The sequence below is a fragment of the Motacilla alba genome, chromosome 6, assembly GCF_015832195.1.
Source record: "Motacilla alba alba isolate MOTALB_02 chromosome 6, Motacilla_alba_V1.0_pri, whole genome shotgun sequence".
Taxonomy (NCBI): Eukaryota; Metazoa; Chordata; class Aves; order Passeriformes; family Motacillidae; genus Motacilla; species Motacilla alba.
Genome location: NC_052021.1, coordinates 20,066,047 through 20,088,974, shown reverse-complemented (window position 1 = coordinate 20,088,974; position 22,928 = coordinate 20,066,047). Strand labels below are relative to the sequence as shown.

General features: G+C 36.9%; 2 protein-coding genes across 3 annotated transcripts in view; one reads left to right on the top strand and one right to left on the bottom strand.

The window, feature by feature from the left end:
- Window positions 1-3,781, top strand: part of PDE6C (phosphodiesterase 6C) — a 28,950-nt gene extending 25,169 nt beyond the window's left edge. The window contains exons 22-23 of one of the 2 annotated variants that reach the window (XM_038140424.1): window positions 68-119; window positions 743-3,781. In XM_038140424.1, coding sequence (XP_037996352.1) covers window positions 68-87 — 20 coding nt within the window. In that variant the 3' untranslated portion in view covers window positions 88-119; window positions 743-3,781. The remainder of the gene's footprint in view (window positions 1-67; window positions 120-742) is intronic. The other variant, XM_038140423.1, reaches the window with a different exon arrangement.
- On the bottom strand, window positions 3,766-22,911 carry LOC119702406 (protein FRA10AC1). Its single transcript, XM_038140430.1, has 14 exons — window positions 22,732-22,911; window positions 18,428-18,504; window positions 16,361-16,453; window positions 16,233-16,278; window positions 15,335-15,411; window positions 14,571-14,654; window positions 14,011-14,095; window positions 10,777-10,822; window positions 7,954-8,067; window positions 6,906-6,948; window positions 6,335-6,459; window positions 5,696-5,734; window positions 4,345-4,429; window positions 3,766-3,903 (listed from the first exon to the last, which is right to left on the bottom strand). The coding sequence occupies exons 1-14, from the start codon at window positions 22,762-22,764 to the stop codon at window positions 3,861-3,863; spliced, it is 990 nt and encodes a 329-aa protein (XP_037996358.1). The 5' UTR covers window positions 22,765-22,911; the 3' UTR covers window positions 3,766-3,860.
- Window positions 22,912-22,928: the final 17 nt, after the last annotated feature.

Genomic DNA, 22,928 nt, shown 5'->3' with positions numbered 1-22,928 from the left:
ATAGTGTTGATTATATCCACAAATAACAGAGGGTAGGACACTGATTATGTGACATGTTTCAATGCAGGTGGAAAGGGTCGAAAATGACCTAGTAACATGGTGATCCACAGCTTTCAAATGTAAGTTTTAATTCTAATATTAGTATCTTACCATAAGTGAATCTGGAAACGCAGTTTATTACATTGAAAGAATCTTAACTATGACCAATGAACATCTGTGGCATCATTTGAGAGAGAGTAACAGAATCAGTAAGTATAAATAAAAAAAACATGAGAAGTGTCTCTCTCTCTCTTAATTAGTATTTACAAAGGGATTCATGCAGGGTTGGAAAAAGGTTTATGCAGTTAGGTCAAATTAAAGTTTTTGTATCATCTGCTTCAAAAATAGATTCACAGATTATATTGATTCAAGAGTTTCTTTCTTTTGCATGGCTTGCATACCTCAGTTTTGTATGTGTGGGACAGTCATATATTTTAAATACTGAAACTTTCCAGTTAGAGTGGTTCGGTGTGCGTTTGGTCCCTTGAGAAGTGTTGGTATCAACTCCTACACTATATACACATAAGTATATTTAATGTGTCATTGTTTCTTATTCCAGTATCTCAGACAAGCAGTGAAATTTCAGACAGCCAAACATACACAATATGCATAAAATAAAAGCAGCACTCCATAATAAGGAATTAGAGCAGCTAAAATTAACAGAAAATACTAATTTTACTTTCTTTCCTTGTTTTTTTAACAGAAAGTGCTGCTGCAGGTGGTGGAGGTGGTGGTGAAGAAGGAAAATCCAAAACATGTGTAGTTTTGTAATTCTTTGTCTCAGACACTGTTCCTGCTACAAGACATCTAGAAAGAACTTCAATGAGCCCCAGTGGATTTCTGCTTTGCATAGAATAGTATAGATCAATCTCTTAATCCTCTTAAACACTTGCCATTTATTGGAAATAATTTTTAATGGATTAAAAAAATGGTTACAATTAAAAACTGGAAAAAATAATGGTGCAAAATGACTTAACTGTGTGCTCTAGGTATTTTTTCATGTCACTAATTTACATACAGTACTTTTATTAAAATATGTAACTTCTACACACTGTCCAGAAAAAAATAAATATTTTTGACAGATGTTATATGAAATTACTAAATGAAACTTAAGATGTAAAATTGAAACAAAAAATTGCAATATTTGTAACTTTGATATTTAGATTTTTATATTATGTGTATTTCCTTAATCTGTAATTCTGTCATTTTCCTTCATTCTCAGTACTATATAAAGTCCTAGAGTAAAATATTTCTTTCACTTCAGGAATGCACAATCCCAACTCCCTAGCTCTTATCTATAAAAAGCAGGCCCATGGTACACTGAATTTTTTCCAAAATTACCAATGACAAATCTGTATATTATAGTCATTGTAGCCTTTTGATCATATGCAAATAGCTCTCCCACAGTTCCTAAACTGACCAGCTTTTATTGTAAAAACCTAAAATAGCAGACCACAAACGTCATACTTTACACACAAGTAAAAGTTTACTAAGATACACCAGCATATCTACAGCAGGATCTGAAGGATGCCCTTCAAGGGCATTTTAAAAGGCTCACGTACTCCCAGTGCATCTCTTTGAAAATGCAAAAAAATTAAAGTATTTGAAAACCAATTAATTGGCATCAATTTAATCTTCTAAGGGAGAGCAAAGCAGAAGTAAAGCACATCAAAATTCCCATTACCTGTGTTTCTACGAGGTAGACAGATTGCACACAAATTAGCTCTTCATGAACACCGATCTTCCCCCCCAAGCCTTCAGAACAAGTCCACTCCATACCTTCCACTCGGGAAGCCAGCTCCTCCTGCAGAGGGAGGAAGGCAAATGGCCACTATATGTGACACAGACCTGAGCATTCACTGGAACCAGTTTCAAATTTAAGGAGATGGATGTCAAATGCAACTCCTGCAATAGAGAAATTCAACATTCAGACTCAGTCCTGCCACTTTTCCTGCTCCTTTGAACAAAGCAGACCCACGCTTTTTCGCTTTTTTTTTCCTCTGAAAGACCCTCCGTATCCATACGGAAGGAGAACGAGCAGTTTGCTCTTTATAAACCTTTCTAAGAATGCTCTATGAACAGAGATACTGTGTACATTTATCACTTGAAATTAAAGGAATCCACAAAAAAACCTCCAAACACTTACAACATTCTGACTTGTAAATGAACCAAATATTTTATGCAAACAGTTATGAGATAAAACTGGGTATCACGTCAGTTTCTGTATTAAATGCCGCTGCTAAAGAAAACCATTTCAAGGTTGTCTGATAATGTAATTTTATTTAAACTGTATTAAATTATGTATTTATTATGTATAGTGTAACTTTTTATAACTGTATGTTAAAGACCCAAAGAGAAGCTAGTTATTCAGAACATATAATTAATATACAATACTTGAAGCAACAAATATAGCAACGCAGTCAACAAAAGCCCCTTGGGGCAAGTTGCACACGTTTAAGCAGATTGCTGCAGATTGGATTTGACTCTCAGCCAAGCTTGCAAGATGACAGAGAATTAACCTTTAAATCCCCCTTCTTACCTAAAGAAGCCTTCATGCAAGGATACGTTTATTTCTTACTCAAGGACACCCTAAATATGTCCTTGTACATCTATTATGTAAGTACAAAATGTTTAAAATGAAATTATAGTAAGTAATACTTGTAAATAGAGTTCTCAACTTATTCATATGAGTGCATGTGAAATGTTCATAAATAAACTACAACCATCTCTGTTGTTAGTGTCCACATCTAATACTTACTAGAAATACTTTCTATACCTACAGTGAGAAGTACTTATCAAAAATATATTTTATACAACATTAACTTCCTCAGATTTACATGAAAACTTAATTTAAAAAAGTCTGACCCTCGTCTCCAAAGTAATTTTCACCAGACAGAAAAAATTTTGGCATAGTACCTTTTCATTGCAGTCTGTTTCTTTGGAAACATGACTGAATGTTTAAGGATGTGTTGCAACTCAAAAGAAGAAGATGAATCCAGTATGTTTCTCAAGCAATATACATGCTTTATTTGTATATTGAGGATTACACGTGAAAGAAGGATTAACATTCAATCAATGGGAAGGAGATCAGAAGCCACAGATAACAAAAGTCAGCACATCTCCGGTAGAAAGCCAGATATTATTTCTTACACCAAAAATTTCACCAACCAAACATATTTTAATAGGTGGAATTGTAAGACACATCACTTTACAACTAAAATTTGAAAGAAAATCACAATAAACTGAACTTTTTTAAGGAGTAGGAGAGATTTCAGAAATGGTTTACTTAATTTAAGTAGAACACATATTTGACAAAATCTGAGCTTCTCCAGTAACATTTGAAAATATTTACAGAGATTAATACCCAAATATTAAAGTCTAAGTAACCAATACATTTAAGGCTACTAATTATTTTTTAATAAATTAAAAATATAAATATATTAAAGTGTATGGCTTTAAACTACTCACACAGTCTTACAAAATGCTCCTTTATAAAAATCTGGCAATAACTGAAGTTTGGGATCAAATAAAAGCAGTGAACTTCCTTGTTGTAATGTTAATAAACTATATTCTTGTTTGTTTAAGTTTGGGTGCCATATATATTTTGCACTGAACTGAAAAATTATTTCTCTTGTTTCAAGAGTATGCAGCCTACCACAAGAAACAAAGTTTTTAGATTTGAAGCCTTCTACAAAGAAAATCCACCCAAACGGTCCATATGAGTGACTGTAGAAAAGGGGTCTCTGGAAAATTATGACTGGATTTCCAGACTTCCATCTTGACAACTCATGAAGAAAATCAGCCTACATCAATTGCAAGTTTTAGAGAAATAAATCTTGAAAATACTCATGAAACTCCTCTTCCCTGCAACAACAACAACAAAAAAAAAAGTCAGAAATTACTGCTTTGGATTTGCACCTAGGAGATAATCTTTGAATAAAAAAGTTTTAGCAAACTCCTGACTGGAATTGTAGAAGGTACAGATAATTTTGACTTATTCACTACATTCCAATACCCTTCACATTTCCCTGTGTGAGCTGACCCTGAGGACCTGCCACTAAGATAACAATGGTATAGAGGGGGTAAGGCAGCAGTGGTATGGCAGTGGCTTAACAAAGGTTTTCCTCAAAAGTTGCATGTGTGTCCTCTTTAAAAACACATTTTTAGGTTCACTGCATGGAGAGAGATTTGACATAACCTTTTATGTGTGAATACTCATTGAAACACTCAGGACAACTCTGTCTTTGCAATTCTGAATGGACCCTGTACACTTCAGTAGCTGCAAGTTCACTACAACAAACTAACCGTGATTTTTCATCTGCTTCTCGTAGGGGACCTTTCCAAGAGTCAGCTTCTGAAGGACCATCTTCAGCATTGCTGTCATCTGAATCTGTTGAAAAATTTTAAATGTTTACAAAATAAATTTTAAAATAAGTTATCTTTTTTTAAATTAGATGCTATATTGCTAGAAGCAATGTTTAATTGCAATCATGAGAATAAACAGAACACTTAGCATAAAGTGAAAATTAAAATGTTTTGCAATGTTAATTAGTGTAGCATCAAAAAGATTCTTAGATATCACAAAGCAATGTTTTGGTCAAACATAACAACAACCATGTCAAAACAATGATCTTGACACAACAGCAACATAGCATTTTTTTCCTAAAACTAAATAATTACAAACCCAGATATACAATACAGTTTCAATTTATGATATTAGATTAATCAATTACCTTACTTAGATGATAGTTCTTATCAATTGTGACTTATCAGTGAAATTATAAGGAAACATGGATTATTGCATAACTATTTCATATTAGTATACAGGAATTTCATATAAGAAACTGCACACACCCCCCTCCCCCACCTCTGAATCTTCCAGTAAGTTTCCTGACAAAATAAATACTTTGAGCATGGTCCAAATCGTAAGAAAACTGCTTCACGTCTTCCTGTATCTAACTGGGAAAGCCCAGGGGGTGAGGACATTCTTAAAAATGTATAGCAGAGCAGAGAAATCAGAGAAATCAGTCAATCACTTTTAGACAGTCTGCAACAAGAACTGGCATGACCAGGAGATGGGGCCTGTTTCACAAAACAAGAAACTGGAGACTGGACTCATTGAGCTACAAACAGGGACTAAGCAGTGACTGAATGCATCCACCTGCAACAAGTAGGTCTCTGAGGTACTACAGGTGGTAGTTGGAAAAGACATTAATTAAAACCTAGGATTTTTTTTTTTTTTTTTTGAGCAGAGTACATATCAGTATAACTCCCTGAAAGAAAATGTAGCAGTATCAGAAAAGTACAATCTTTATACAGTACAGACTGCACAGCATGAAATTATTAACAATGTACCTATTTTTGCACCCTCTGCTCTTTTTTGGAACAACCTGACCTCTCATTTTTCTGGTCATTTCCATTCTGTTATCTGCCCACATTTTTATTTTTTGATTAAACAATTTCCTCCTTAAAATTTCTTACACTTTTTCTCCAAGATATGCAAGTCATTTATTCAAACCTTCGTATTTCTGCTTGTTTCAAACAGCATTCTTGTCATGTAAAATATTAAAACAGATAACTAATAAAACTAAGATCAATGACAACTGTCTATGCTATTATACAACTTATTACAAAACTATAAAGGATAATAAAATACCTTTATCAGAATTATCTGAATCGTCTGAAGAAACCTGATCTGTAAAGACACACCAAAGTAGAAAAAAAACAGTAAACTGCTTTTATCTGTTATCTTACATTGTTTACAAAGATATTTCTGTCACAATTTATTACACTAAACATGTGCACATGCATGCACACACCACATTCAAAGAAAGAGAGCAAACATTGAAATAAAAGGATTTTTTTTATGAGTGCAAAGGTCATCAGTTTGAGCCTAATTATGTCAACCCAAGATCTCTGGTGTAAAAAAGGTTATCTGCATTTCCAAAAGGCTTTCAACCCCAAAGCCTCATGGAATGAAATACTTCACAACTCTTTCTAGTATGCAACATCCAGTGCTTGCACAAATTTCCCTTGCAGCTCATACTTTTCAAAAGGCTGTCCCTCTCTGTTAAATATAAGAAATTTATCTTTTTTCTGCATCTAGGAAATTTTACCTAAGAAATTCACCTTTCTGACTACCCGTGTTGCAGTCAAGAAAGTTACATATCGGTATGTGTATCTAAAAGTATTTATACATAATTATATTTCTCCATCTATGCATCTGTAGCAAAACTAGGGTTCAATTAACCTATCTGAGTATTTTAACAACTGAAGTTTTAAAGTTTAAATTTACCTTTATGGGTCTTTTTTTTGGACTTCTTTTTTGCTGAACGAGACAATTTTGTCTTCTTTTTTTTTGGCTCCTTAGAGTTCTGTGCAGATGTGCCTCTTTTCTTGCATATTTTGACTTCTTTCCTCCTTTAAAAAAGATGAATGTACACCTCCTCTGTTATATGTACTTCTTATGCAACAGTAAATCTGAAATATTTAATTCAGTCAAATGTGTCATTTTTTCAGACACCTATCAGTATTTAAACAGAAAAAAACCTGATTCAGTTAAAAAAAAAGTGCTATTAGAAACAGAAGAAAAATAATCACTGGGCTGAAATTAAGCAAATGAAACTTCTGTGATGGTAAGGATGGAATTCTTCCAGTCTGAGGGGTTCTCTGCTGTCATTAGCAGAGCATCTTAACCCTCAACAGTGACAAGTCAGTGGCTTTATAAGAACTCCAGAATATTTATGCCATTTCAGGATAAATGAAATTCCTAATCATCTCACTGAAGTTTTGTCCCTGTGTGCTGTTCATCATAATTGTATCTTATCAATAATTCAGTCCCCATTATTTTCAAAATATTTCATTACCGGTGATGGAAGTTTAGTTTGTGGGAACATTCTGGACATAGTCCTGAAAAAGAGAAAATGACAACATTGCAGCCAAGAATTTGATAAGCATAATTAACAAAACTACAAAACTAGTTAGAGCTAGATCCTTCAACATCAGCAGTTTTTCCTTCAAAACACTAGTTACAATGTAATTGCAGTCAGAATTGAAAAATACATGATGAAAGTCTCCAGCACAAACCCAGATTTTACTAAATGCGAAGGATGACCACAGATTTAGCACTGGCAGCTCTTCATCAAAGAACTATCAGTGCTTCTTAAGAACAGACATCCCATTTATGGATCCTTGTGGACAGATCCAATTCTGCAGTTCTACTGAAGACATGTAAGTCTCCTAGAGCTTTGTCAGAGACCAAGTGCTCCCACATGGAGTATCTTGTGCACAAAAGGAAAAAGCCCCACTACTCACTCATTTTCCACAAAGTAATAACTGTATAAACTGTACCAAGTTTAATTATCTGACAAATGTATCATCATGTACACAATTGTGAATTAGAAAATCACAGTCAAGATGTAAGGATGGAAAATTCTTTAAAGATAGAACTTTCAGAAGTTCTTTTCAAAAAGAAAACTCAAATATTTAAAATAAAACCAGTAGAGTTGAAGATGTGCAAGAAGTTGTCTGGTCCAAAGCCCTAAGGACTTCTAAGCCAAGTAACTGAATGAGCAATGACAATGCTGAAATTCTCCTTGCAATGCAGTATTGTCCATTAAACCAGAAATGCTTCCATATGAAACAGCTTATAGCCAATTGTTCTAATTTTATGACATGCTAATTATACAGAATAAAGTTCTTAATTTGTAACAACTCTGTCATATATAATGATAACAGCTGTTCTCTCTAAATCAAGAGCACCATACTACCACTTGTGATTAATTCAACAAAATGATCTCCTTTTCTGCCTTTGTCATGAACTCCTATTATCATCACTGGGTCTCACTCGATACCATTCAAAGCACAGGATACTTGTCTTCTTTAAGTGTGTATATCCTAGAATGACTGACTTACTCAATTTTACAAGTGCATTCCTCTTTTCACCGTGTTCAATGTAACCAAAATTCACCTCCCAGCTCTTCAGGCCTTCATTCTCATCACAGTGTTTATTTCCACAGGAAAACTGACCTGTAAAGACCAGCAAACTGTGGTTCAATGATTAACATTAATAGATATGGGGTTGTTATTTCCAGTTCTGCACAGTTTTTGCTTTTCATTTTCCATTTCTTTCAAATAAAAAATCCCTACAAATCTAAAAATAATGTCTAGATTAAGGAAATAATAACAGGGAACAACAAAGCAATCATATTTGTCCAATACTGTCTATTTGCAAAGGAAAAAGCATAACTGTGTTATGAAATATATGGATGAACGTGTACATTATGAAATATTAAGCCTAATATGAACTCTGAAAAAATGAACATCACCAGGATACATCCTATACCCCAAATGATTGATTACTTAGCAGAGGATGATGGATCAGAAGTTGTGATTCAGACATACATCTTTAATGACATCAAACTATTCAAAGTATCACATTTGTACAATATGAAGATGCCCACATGCTTTTTACATAACTAGTGTACCTGACATACTGGACATACAACTTGTATTCTATTGAATATCCATAAATACCTTTCCTTTAAGAAAAGGAAATTCAACTTTGTTAGAAATGCTATGTCAACTTTAAAAGCTTCCTTTGGTTCACTGTGTGAAAGCAACACTGATATTAAAACAGATCTGCACATAATCAATTTTGTTTCCACCATGGAATATTTACCCCAATATTGGAGTAATAAAGATACATGCATTCCCTTTGAGGAAGACTGATTTGTATGCAGAGCAGCAGAAAGGATGTGCATTAATAGGCTCACAAGCAGGACTGTTGGTGAACGATTAACCTCAGAAAATTCTGCTTAAGCAGCTAACTAATGGATTGGCAGTGTCCTCAAATACTTCAGTTCTGTAATGAAACACCACTTGCAATGCAAACATTTGAAGTAAAAAAAAAAAACCCCGAACTCTGATTAAAAAAGCAAGTTTCAAATTAATATACATTGAGTATGTTTGACCCTAAGTAAGGTGTGGCTATCATACCCTGCGTCATAGCAACCTCCAATATGATCTCCTTTCAAAACTTATGGCAAAGACTGGAAAGATGCCAAAGAAATAATGTGGCATTTACAATTAGTAACACAAGTGTCACCTCTTCTTTCACTTATCCTAGCCCTTCTTTTTTGTAACCATGCAAAGATAGGCACCAAATGCAAAGTAACCAAATGTGAGTACTCCATTCCTGCATGCCCTTGTTACCACCCCCAAACCTTAGTAAAAGTGCACCAGCAGTGGTTCTCATCACCACTGTACGGACACAGCTACATCAGTACATACAATAAGTGCATACGATGCTAATGCTAATTATCAGACAGGTTGGTGCGGATGTGTTATTACATTTAATTTATACGGCTGATTTAATTTCTTTATATGGCTGATTTATATTTTAAAATAGCATAAAAGACCCACGGGTTTTTTTAAGGATTGCCTGGAACGGCACTTGGAGAGCGCGTCCGACACCCGCGAGAGGGTTGGCTTCTCGCGCCCCCCTGTGGTGAAAGAGAGGATTCATCCACAGTGGATTCATCCACTCCCCACTGCTCGCTTTTCATTCGGATTCCACCAAAAAGCTTGAAATACATAATCCTGCACTTTCTCCCATATTTTAAAATATGAAGTACCCCATATAAAACGTACAAAGCTATTATTTTTCCCCCACGAAGACATAAAAATAATTTACTTCTCATTTAATCTTAATTATCTTGTTAAAGTATTCAATAAAGCATGTAATTTTATCAAATGTAACTATCCATTAATATAATGTGTAGTGCTGAATGCAAGATATGACTACAACTACCTTTACAGGCTTTAATATTTACAGTTTACAAATCCCCACCATTAATGTTCACGCCTTCTACTCTGAAATACTAATTACTTTAAAAATCATAAATGCATTTCTTACTTTTTGAAATATATTACAATACAGGTGTTTACAGAATACAGCTGTTTAAAGAACTGTAACTGAGTGAAACTGATCAGCAGTACAACTCCATTGAATATTCTGGCATGTCCATCCATGACTTCTGAAACCCACACGTGTAGTGTATAAGAATCCACCCCAGGAACAGCAATCCCTCATTCACCTCACTTTCCTGCTTGTTCAGCGTGTTGAAAAAGCCCAAGGACCTCAGCCATGGAACAAGGACCACTGTGCAAAGTCCCAGCAACACACTAGCAAGACTTCTTACCCAGAATTAAGGTACTGATTTAGAGGCAGGATTGGGAGACATGACACTTATTCCCACTGAAGCTTTCCAAACTAGTTTCAAACCACACAAGAAACTTTAATTAAAAAGTTAACATTTTGCAGAACAGCACTGGAGAAACTGTTAATCAATAAATTATTTCCTGAAGAAAACTACTGAGAGACTTCAATTGCAGGTATCAAAGGCTAATGAGGTAGCAGAACTGCTGGAGAAAAGCAGCTAAAAAGCCCACCCATGAAATTCTACATTATCAACATTATGTTAAGATGGTGCTCATTACAAAAGTGACCTTGTTAAAATAAACTATAGGCTCTTTTAATTGTAATATGTGCAGATCAGTGCGCAAGCTAAACCTATGTAGCATAAAACAGGAAACCTGGAAGACAAGTCAATTCACTGTATATTATTATCTGACAAACTTAGCAGTACCATCAAATATTATCTAACAAAATTATGTCCAAAAGCAGCAAGAGGAACATCAAGAAAAAATGCAATATAAAATGAAAGACAGCATCACCTTTTCCTGAAATTACTTCTTTCTCATGTCGCCATCTAAATCCAAACTGTTAAGATAAGAACCAAAATTGAGTTGTGAATAGTCAACATATTAAGCATTGTAAAGACTAACTTCAGTTGATTGATCTCCTTCATGTGGCTCATACTTTTAATTTTCGTCATGAAATTTTTTCTCTTTTAATTAAAAATATCTCTCTGCCTCTGTTTGCAAGAATAGTATTTTTTTAATAAAAATACTTTAAATATTTATATTTTTATTTTTACAGGAAGTCCTCCATGCTGAAAAACAATTACAAAAGCAAACATATTAACATTTCCAAGTAGAAGACAAGTTGGCCTAGAAATCTGGAAATGAAAACAAAATAATAAAATGTATTTTATTTAATGACCAGGTGTCAAACAGATTTCATTTCTTAGCAAATAGGAGACACTTCCAATCTGTTAAGCTACAAAACAAAGTACAGAGACAGCAAATAAGAAATTCTCCAGGAAAATAAGACAACAAAGGGAACATTTCCAGTCCAGTGCATATCAAAGTAAAACTTAAATGCAGAGCACCCTCCTGTGCTGCACTGCGAAGCTGACAATAGAACTGAACTATCTGACAATACAGATGGTCATTTATCAGCCTCAAAGCTTGCAGACAAGATGCAATGAAGGTTCAAAGACAACCTTGACCTAGAAAATTCTTACCTAGGGAAAATGTCAGGAGTAACAGACCCAGCACAAGCAAGAGCTGTCAGAACACTCTTCCACTGTCTCTACATAGCCTCACACCAGAGGTTCACACTGACATTTCTGATTGAAAGGAAACACCAGCGAAGACCAAGCCAGACTGGTCATCAGCAGGTGAAGCAGCCTGGGAGCAAGAAGGGTGAGTGGGTCTCTAGCTCTGGCTGTGAGAGCACCTGTGAATCTCTAGGGATGAGAGCAGGAGAGTCCCGGCCATGTGTGTGCAAATGAGTAAAACTGTCTGGACCAGCAACTGGAACGTGCCTGTGGCCTCAGGGGTTCATATGTTTGGGGCTTCTTACTGTTTCTTTGGCGCTCCTGTCTTTGAGTAGGTGATTCTGCTTATTTTTCAGATTCTCAAAGGAGATACTCCCATGAAACCAGTCCCAACCTTTATCCAGTCCTTTGTAGAACAGTGGTTTACTTCAGAGTAAAAGCTCCTAAAGAGATCTCAGCTACAATCTCTATGCAGAGATCTTTACAAAAATTACCTGACTAGAAGATTTTGGCCAAGAGCAGAAGAATTACAGCTGTGAAAAGACAGATGAGCAAGTCTCAATGTGTGCAATATATGTATTTAAAACATCACAGAAAACTGACCTCCAACTTTTGCTTTCACACCAAGTAGCATGATATCGAATCATAGAATCAAAGAACAGCTCAGGCTGGAAGGCACCTCAACAGGCCACCAGCTTCAACCTTGCATGGGGAAGGGAGCCCAGATGAGATTATCTATCACCCTGGGCAACTGCATCTGAAAAACCTCCAGCCATGGGGATTCCACTGTGCCACTGGGGAGGTTGTCCCAGCGACTGAATGTTCTCATTATAAAAGAATTTCTTATATCAAGATGAAGCATCAACATGTAAAGCATCAACAACTCTCATGCAAAAGCCAACCAGCTGAGAAGCTTTTATCTACCTTGCACTTCTCATAGCACTAGCACTGCAAAGCAAAAGGCACAGGGGGGCTAAAGATATCCAGCTTCCAGTTTCTGGAGATGCAGAAAAAAAAATTAAGGCAGGAAAAATCTGAAAGCACAGACTGTATTCCATCGGTGCGGATGGGATGAGCAGCTTATTTAAGACTTCCAAGAAAAAAAGCCTGCTTTGAAATCCTTCTGTACCAAACATGGGCATGGATAAATCAGTCACTGAGAAAAATCTCATACTTCTTTCTATTTTTCTAAGAATTTCTAAGAAAGGACTTTCATATGATCAGAACGTATTTGAGAAAAAAAAAGCATATATATTTTACAAATTGCATGACATAGCACTCATGCTGACATGGCAATTCAAAAAATAGAGGCAATGACTTAGGAGCATAAATGGGAACAGAGAGTGACCTCAAAGTTAGGATAGACACACTTGAAGTCTGACAGGGAAATACTGTTCACACAACACAAGAAACACACACACACACACACACACACACACACACACACACACACACAAAATCTGGGGCAGAACAGTTTCCCACAAAAGACAGCAAACATATGGAAACTTGGCACAGTAGTGAGAGAAACAAAATCTGTAAGCATGCTCAAGGGAAATCAGCTGGGGCGATGGGGGATGGAGCGGACATTGAGATATAGGAAATATCTACAGGAAAATAAAATCAAATTTAGTCAAAAAAGAAGGGAAGGCATCTTCAGCATTTTAGTTTTTGTTGATTTTAACTGAATTTTTGCATTTTACTGTCCCAATTGTCTTTAGATGACCTGCCATCTTTTCTTCTTAATAGAGCTAAGCTCACTCCTTGCAAATATTTACCAGTGAATGTAATTTTCAATACTATAAAATAGTTGAAAAGAACTATATAGACTGGGTTACTATGTGCTAGAAACACCAAGACACATCTGAGTTCAGCACCAGTCTTTGAAAAAACACAATAGAAAATTATACTCTCTGACTAAGAAGTTAGTCAGCCAAAAACCTGGAAAAAACAAAGGCTGTTCCAGTTAAGAAGAAAACCTGGTGCTGGAATTGGGCTGTTCCTCTTAAGAAATTCTATTTATTTACAAGGCACATACAAATCCTGTTTCCACAAACAGAAAAGAACAACCAGCAAAAGATGCTGCTTTAGAATAGACTTTTCCAAAATTGTTTCTGCCAGCATTCAAGTACAAAAAAAAGTCTAAAAAGAGTTTTGAACAGTAACATTCCATGGGTTTTTAGGCTTCTTTACTGGTCCTCTCCAAGCAACCTCTCCAGCCTTCTTTCTTTAACCCCTTTGCATTTTCTGCCTTTCACACACAATGTACCTCTTCATAAAACCTCATCTGACAGAAATGTTCCTATTCCCACAGAAGCACATTTTTGAGTCAGTGACAATACTCGGATTCAAACTGCTGCTTGTAAGTAACTTGACAAATTCTCACAGCTCCCTTTCTATGGAAGGAGTACTAACATTCTGGTTTTACAACATATCCACAATCATAAGGCAATTTTTTTCAAAAGGCTATACTTCAAAACCCAAGATGATTCATAGTAAGGAAAGATACCTTATTCTCTTTGTATCTGCTGAGATCTGCTATACAGTATTCTTTGAACAATTTGTCGTAATACTTCTTTGCAAGCCTCTTCTCCCTGAAACAAAAAGTATTTTTTTATTAAATATAGAAGACAACATAATTCACTTTACATTGTAATGACATTAGCAAGACAAAGACATGTTTTGTTGAAAGAACCCAAGTTGTAGACCTAGAAATGCAACAGATACAAAGTCATTAAACTAAGGAGTAATTTCCATAAAACTGGAAAAATAAATATAAAATAAATCCACAGTACATATTAAAACTGTATTTTTTCAAACTCTGCTTTCTTTTAAGTTTTTGAACAGTCATTTGGGTCTCAGAGAGCCACTAGTTATTAGTTCTTTCTGTCATCAATTCATGTTGGCATTTGAGCAATATTACAACATGAAAGACCTTCTAATGGTCTTTCATTTTCAAATGCATCAAAGAATGATCAAGTATGAACAGTAATTCTTAATTAGTAAGGGAAACCACAAATTTAGTACAAGTGATCTAAAAATAACATATCCTATAATAGTTTTAGGTACCAATTCATGTCTGCTTCATCTTCTTCATTCCACAGGAATCTATGGTTTTCTCTAATAACATCAAGATCCGTCTTGTCATTTGCTCTATAAAAGGACACATCTTTTCTTAGTATAGTGCAACATTAAAATGAAAATCCATCAAATAATAATTTGGTAAGCATAAGTATTTTACAGTTCTGATCTCCACCTCACAGCATAAAGGAATACATTTCTATAAAACAGAACTATCAAAAATGTATTCCCTGGCATACCTGCTCCCAAATAAAAAAACTCATGGTTGAAAATGGCCACTGAAATTGTGGATGACTTGATCCTGTCTGAAAACACTTTTTATACTCTTTATTGAAGACAGTGATGTTAAAAGGCAGTCATAGATAGCTCTAAAGAAGTTATTATTCTGGACAATGGATAGCAATTCTGCACATTCAGAAGTATTTCAGACTGTTATTTTGAAGATTCTGACAGGTATTTCTCAATGTACCCTCCATTAATGATCACCTGTCATCCTTCCTTTTACATAATAAAACAAGAATAATTCAGCTCATGGTAAGTTCTTACCTAAAAATATGAAAACAAAATCAAACAAGGCAGTTTTGTGTTTGGGTATTTCAAATTACTGTAGTTACCATTTGTGACCAAAATAATTAGTGATTTGACACACAGCTACATCCATCTCTGCCCCCAAAGCTATGATAAGTATTTAACAGCTTTGCAAAACAGGGAGCTTTGAGGTCAGGAGGGGAAAGGTTGCTAACAGCTCTCACCCAGATCTTCGGAAATCCTCTATTTTGCCACCATAGTATAAAATGTAGTCATGCACAAACTTCTTATGTCTTTCATACTGAATAAAGCAATTAAGGACTGTTTCAGAACTTATTTCCTTTTACCACAGTTTAAAATAATAAAAAACCCAACCAAAAGCTTTTCATGTATTTAAGAGAAAGACTTTTCTCCCCACAAACAGTTCAGTAATTTCAAAAAAAAAAAGAAAATAATGGAGTTAATTAGGAACTTAATAACCTCTCATAGAAGCTAACTTCCAAATACAGGAATTCTAGGCAATTTCATCTTTAAAACCTCATCCTTCATTTATAAAACTGTCGTTCTTTATCAAAGATGCTCTGTATGCATATACACAGAAACTTGGTTAATTTTTTTCAACTGTGATTTAGGCAACAGCCTCTGTGTACTGCAGTTTTAGTTTAAAACAGGTTTGTACTTTACTATTATAAAACCAATCTGGCTACTAAAATGGAATAATTTGTTCCATTTTTACCACCAACATACAAATAAAAGTTGTATGCTTTAGTTTGGAAACGAAAATCATGGAAAAATATGTAATGCTTCTTAGAACACTTTGGTCTCAGTGTGAGGCCAAAACAGAAACATAATTTGAAACATATTTTGTACCACAATTTGAGCAAAATATGTAATTACTTATTCAGAAAATAAATGTCTCAACAAATAAGAACTTTATATATGGCTTCTTAAAAGACTTTCAATTCACTTTTATCTCAACAGCAAAAAGAGCTCCTCTGAAGAATGACTCAGTATCTGGTGCTGCACTGTCACCAACTGTGATAGCTGAGAAATCCCAGTATTTTACCCTAATGGATAACCTGTGCCCCATCTTCAAACTTGAACAATGAAACAGAAGGATACAGCATCCATCGATATCAAGTGAAATCTTCTTTTTCTTGCCTCTTCCCTGTTAACAACAAACACATTCAATGAAAACTATCTTTCCATTAAGAGGAAAATGTCTCACAAAAGCAATATATAAAAGATACCTATCACATTCTTCAGCTGCAAATTGTCTGTGAACCACACCGCCTTGTTTCACTTTTTGGAATGGCTTTATGAGAAGGGCATCTTCCTGTGTTCTAAAGGTGGGGAAAAGGAAGTAAAGTTAGTCAAGAACTTTTCATAAGCAATAAAATTTTCATGTGCTAAACCTTGCACTATCTTGAGTAACAAAAATTGTTATATTGCTATTTTCTACAAGAATAAAATGAAATTTCAGAACCAACATCAGCTTGGACTTTACCTCACTTGCAGAAAAAAAAAATCAGAAAGGCATTTGCTTCCCTTGGCATTTAAAGGCAACAGCTTAAAACAGCAATTTTAAATACTTGTTTTTATTAATATTATCACTCTAGAACCACGATGATAAAACCTGGAAGATGCCTCAGTTTCACTCTGACATTTAAAGTCCTTTACAAATCTCAGCTACACAGGAAAGTAGGAACAGGAAGGACAGTGCATTCACTGAAAGAGAGTGACTGGCAGTCACCCTATTCCACACTTTCATGCCAATGTCTCAACACCTCATTAAACAGCTCTGCCTCTTGTAGTGCAATCACAAGAATTACAAATTTAAAAGTCAATTACCATGTAATGGAGCATACTTGTCAGTAGGCAGATAAAATTACTTTTAGAGTTCAACAAAGCAATAAAAAGTTAAACATTTTAGCTCGTAAAAGGTATATTTAGTTAATTTCTTTCATAAACTGAGGTGAAGAAAAGATTTTTTCCCATCATTATCAGCGGGCAGAAAGCATGGTAATCAAAAACTTGAAGAAAGCAAGCCAGGGAATTTGTTTCTAGCTATGGAATATAGGACTCTAGAAACTTAAGGTATCATTTACTTGAAAGGATCTGTAAGCAGAAAATTCCTATCAGAAGGGTCTACAAAACAACAATTTGGAGAGAATTTAACACTACTATTTTCCTTAAAGTGAAAATAAATACAATGATAGAGCAAGAAAAGGAACCCACGTAAGAGCCCTACTGGGAATCAGCAGTTGTGTGCCAGAACAAGGATAATGATGGTATTTTTGAAAGGCTCCTATGGTTACTTAATATTCCAGCTAGAAAGTGGAATGGTAGAATGTGCAATGGCATCTAAAGAAAATGAAATCTGAAAAAAAACAGTCGCTATTTTAATGGAGAACAGCTATATTTATAAAATAAATGAAATGGCACAATGCACGCTGTTATTCCAAAGATAAAACATCATTTTTTTCCCAGAATGCAATCAGACACTACAAAATCCGTTCTTTCAATTTTTCTACAAAGGAAAAATATACAAGACTCCTAGGACAGTTTCCAGAAGGTCTTCTTAAATAAAGTCCAATAAAAAAGCAAGGGAGAGATGGGAAAAAGTAAGAAAAGTATCTCCAAAGTGTAGGCCAAATATTCAGTATGGTGCAGAAAGTGTCAAGGAACTACAGTACAAAAGCAAAATAAATACACAAACAAATAAAAATCTTTACAATACAGTCAGATCAGACTGCAAAACTCCAGGTCACTAACTGCAAATCACTGAAAGTATTGGCCAAGGTCATCTCAAATAAGAGATGTGCAGGTGCGTTTCAACGATTGATCACAACACAATTTACCAATTCCCAGGTCTCTTCACAAATTAAATAATGAAGAAGTAGCATCAGTTCTTCACTTTATGTGTTTTATATCTACAAAGCCTGCTAACACTTGGCCTTTTCTGACTTGCTCTCCTAGCAGTTCCATTTGTCCTGATGGATCACAGTGGTGTGTACAGTGCTGCCAAAACCCAGCAGTGGATACTAATGCTTGGAAAAACAAAACACTCTGCTCCAAGAACTGAGGGGCAAATATACACCAGATGGAGATGGCAGAACAGCTCTTAATCAGCTGCCCCTGGAGATGACAAGCTTTGGCAAGCTTGAGATGAGGAGATGCAGAAATCAAAGACATTGATTTTTTCAAAAACCATTTCAACACCAGACCTTACATGCAACAGCATCATCTTCTATGCACACTAAGAGGCCATTTGTACAAAATACATAATGCAAAGTGTTAATTCTGTACTACATTACCTTTTAGTCTTTTGCAGAGACTTCTCTCCACTCTCCTCATCACTAAAATCAGAATCATAGCCTCCATGGCCATGTGCCTGAAAATAATAGACCAGTCAATATATCTGCTAATGCAATATGGATAGGGCATAATTACAAATCAGTACTGTCTATCATGCATAAATAAAAGAACAGACAGAGAGCAAGTGAACTAGTGCAAATTCTCACATGTCTAAGCCAAACAAAATTCCACAGACAATGAAAAGTATATTGCAGACAGTAGAGGGCAAAGAAAGATCACCTTGTAAAATAGATCATTTTACAGATAATTTATATGCATATGTCCTCATATTTAATCTTCAAACAGATGCAGCAAACTAGAAGTATGATAGATACCTTGGCTTTTTATTTTCTAAACAACGTTCCTTATGTAAGACAAATGTGAATATCTTCCCCAGGAGCTAGTCTTTCGGGGAGCTGGAGGACAGCAAGTGATGTGTTCACATTATAAATGAAGGAAAATGGGAATAAAAGTTTCTTGGGCTGTCAGGCAGCATTATAGACCATTAGATCTTACACTGGTAGCTGTAAATCTGATTGAAACAATAACTAAAATACAAAACAACAATATGCCTGCAAAAGTGTATTGCCTCATCAGCACAACATTCCTACCAGAAAATGAAAACTTCTGTTTCACACACTTTGGGACTACAATGTTAAATTAATGCATATAAGAAAAGCAAAATATCCATATCATAATGTTTTCAAATGACCAAGCCCAGATGTATCACCTCCATTTTTCAAGGCACAGATCCATGTTCAATTCCTTCAGGAAATGTAATGGCTTAGGTAGATCCCATCTCCTCTCCCTCACTCCTGTTCTTGGTACCTTCCTTCCAGGTGCTCAGTTACAGTTGTGAAAGTACATATGAATCAACCAATCAAACAACTCACCCAAGTTACAAAGGAAAAAAAAAAAAAAAGATGCAAAAAAAGATAATTTTAACCCAGATAAGTTTCCTTGCAGTTCATCCTGGGCCCACACAACCTACACCAGCAAGCTGAAGGAGCAGCACAGGGAGAGGGCAGCCAGAGCTGGCCACCACGTAAACCAGCACCAACTCCAACCAAGCTTTTACAACTGAGCACAACCAAGGCAAAACCAAGAGGGATGATCATTAATGAATGTGCATGTGGGAAGGTTCCACACACACTACAAAGTGTCCTGGTAAGCGAGACTGTGGATAAGAAAAGACAATGGGTTAGAAAACAAGTGCGCTTGATTCAGCTGATTCTTACATAACCCACAGTTATATTCCTCCTCAGCCAAAAAGCTGAGAAAAACAAAACCTGAAAAAAAGACACAACTCTGCAGGATGATTTTGATGAGGTGCCTTCTCTTGATGCAAATGCCATGCTGAAGAGTCAGCTGTATCCTCTACTGACACCAATAACTGGTTTCTATCGTGCACAGTATGTAAAACACTGTCTTCTCAAACTGACAAGAAGGACTCTTTTTAAGATTTTAAAAAATCCATTACTATTATTATTAATAAACAAATACTGTAATGTTCCTCCCACTCTTCTGGATGCTTCTGAAGAACACATAACTCCCCTACACATATATATTTCAAAAAAAGCAAATCAGAACTTTTTCTGAACTATTTCCTATTTCCCATGAGACATAAAAATTGTCCATTACCAAACAAAACAGAAACAAACCAAAAAAGCGAACAATCCCGCCCCCCAAAAACAAAACCCCAAACCAAATAAACAACTGCAGCAGAAGTCTGCTCTAAACCACCCTTATGCACTTGAAAAAAAGCAGCAACAATGTAGCCTCATAGCTAGGTGGTTCTAGTCGCCAGCCTGTCACTACTTTTGCTAATGAAGCTTATAGTCTTTAGAAAAGTCTGAACACTCTGTAAGTATGCAGTAAATATATTTATACTTGGCCTCTAAATTTAAAAAATATCATGCTAATCTGGGAATATTTTAAATGGCATTAGTAATGCTTCCCAAATGAGCATCGAGAGCTTCCTTCACACTCAAAGTCTGGGAAGTCTCAGCCAACACCATGACCAGGAAAGCCCCAGACAGATGAAGTACTGAAACAGGCGAGAAAGCTCAAATGAAAGGACATTCTCACAAACCAGTTGCCCTTGGATGATGCACCCCAGGAAAGAAACAGACATCCTCACTAATCAGCTCTCAAGTGATTCCAAGAATGATTCAAATAAAAGAAAAAAAGATGCCAGAAAAGCTACTCCAAAAGAGTCATACTGTAGGGCTCAGAAGCTGATGACTGCCTTTTGTAAAGTTGGCTGTGAGTAGAAGGGCAGGTATGGCTAAGGACTAGGCTGCTTTTCCAACAGGAAAGCTCTTCACAGCTTCAGACATTCCTCTGAATCACTGTAATACCTCACAGATAAATTCAGAATGAAAAAGAACACAACCCATGACTGTGTCCTGACACTTGTGGATCACTCCTCTGTTGAGGCAACAGCAGGACAGGCAGGTCCTGCACTGGTGCTGGGTTTAACAGCAGCAGCTCCACCAGTGCTGGACAACACTCGCAGGGACTGGGACTGAACCTGGACTTTCTAACCTGACACCTCAGGATGATTCCAAGATGACCTGACTCTTGGTAAAACACACCTACTTCATTTCATGAACTCCATCAAAGAACTTCATCCATAAATGAACCCTGCCATTTTGGAAGGACAATGTAAACAGACACCTACAATCCCAGATAAGGAAAATATGTTTAATATTTAACTGTAGAAATAGACTAGCAGATACCAAAGCTTTGTGCCTAACCTAGCAGATACAGACATGGACATGCATAATCATCAACAGAATTTAAAATAACTACTTTCACTATTTAGTAAACCCTTCAATATAAACTTTGCTATGATGGAATTTGTCAGACTCAGAATGCTTCTAGTTAATTACTAATACAAATACCAAGTGTTTTCTCAAAACACAAATCTGAAAGCTAACTTAAATGGTATAGTGTATTTTGCCGTTGTGCCAACTTTGAATTTTTTATTCCCAAACAATACAACAAACTGAAACCACAAAATTAAAACAAGCACAAATATGCTCTGGAGTACATTTAGCTCACACTTAAGTAATCCAAACATCTTGGATTATTTAATGATGAAACAACTGGAGACAGAACAGAGTCCACTAAACTCTTGGCTCCTAAAACCCACAGAAAACACAGTAAATGCATGAATGTTGTACACAACTGATGTCAAACTGAGATACCAACTCTTGACTCTAATTCAGGACACTACAAACTGCCCAGCACTGCATTTACAAGTATTTGAATGCAGAGAAGGCACCTCCTTTAAGCCTCTCCAATGGGGTAAACACATTATGGTGAAATGCGTCCACTCCTGACCACAACACATGACTGAACATGAAACAACAGTCAAGAAGAAGAAAAAAGGCAAAAATATCCTATAAAATATTCCCAACTGGTGGCTCCTGACCTCGGGTCCAGTCTTGCCACTGTCCTCATAAGCCCATCCTTCCCTTCATCTGCCCAGCAGAGGTTTGTGGCCGTGTCTGCTCACAGCCCAGATGTGACTCAGAACAGGCCCCGGCGCTTGTTTTAGTACAAACTACTCGGGGACGGTACGAAGGAAGCACAGGATCTGAAAGAGGACTTGAGGAGCCATCCTTGATGGATAAAGGATGCTGTGTGGAAGGTCAGAATGCTTCACTGCAACACGCTCTTCCCACTTTGATGTTGTCTATGAAGCTTTGCCACCACCACTTGCGGAAAAAAGACCTGAGAATAAGCAACTAGCTTCAAACCAATTCTTCCTTGTAAAACCTATTACAAGGAGTGCCTGTGTATACTGTACAGTGAACGGCCCCAACAAAGAGTAAAGGCACTCGCAAGATACTACTGTTTTATTACAGCTATGAAAGAAAAAGTAGGAGTAAAAGGTAGGTAACAGCAGACCACGACATCGAGGATTAGAGCTTTGTGGAGCTCCACGGTGAAACCGACCAGCGGCCAGTCAGACGCAGCTTCCGAAGCCGTTCTTTCTCGCTTGCTATCCTGCAGTGGCCCAGCGCTGTACCGGCCCGCCTGACCCTTCCTCTGCCGCTGCAGTGGGGCACAGGCACGGGCCCCCGGCTGCCCATCGGCCGCCCGGGGAGGGCGGTTCGGCCCTTCCCCTCACGGGCACGGCCGGGCCCCTCCGCCCGCCCCGGCCCCGCCGCCATGGAGGCCGCGGCCTCCGCCGGGCCTGTCCCCGCCCGCCTCTGCCGGACCCCCTCCAGCCCTCCCTCCCGGCCCCACTCACGGCCGCGGAAAGGCGCAGCTGGTCGGGCTCCATGGTCGCGGCGCGGCGAGGGCCGCCTCCCCCGCCCGGCCCTGCTCCCGGCCCCGGCGCTGCTGTGCGGGCCGCTCCCGGAAAGCAGGGTAGAGGCGGAGCAGGGCCGCACCGGGGGCTCCCTTCCTCCCTCCGTCCCTCCCTCCGCCGCGGGCGGGCGGCGCGGG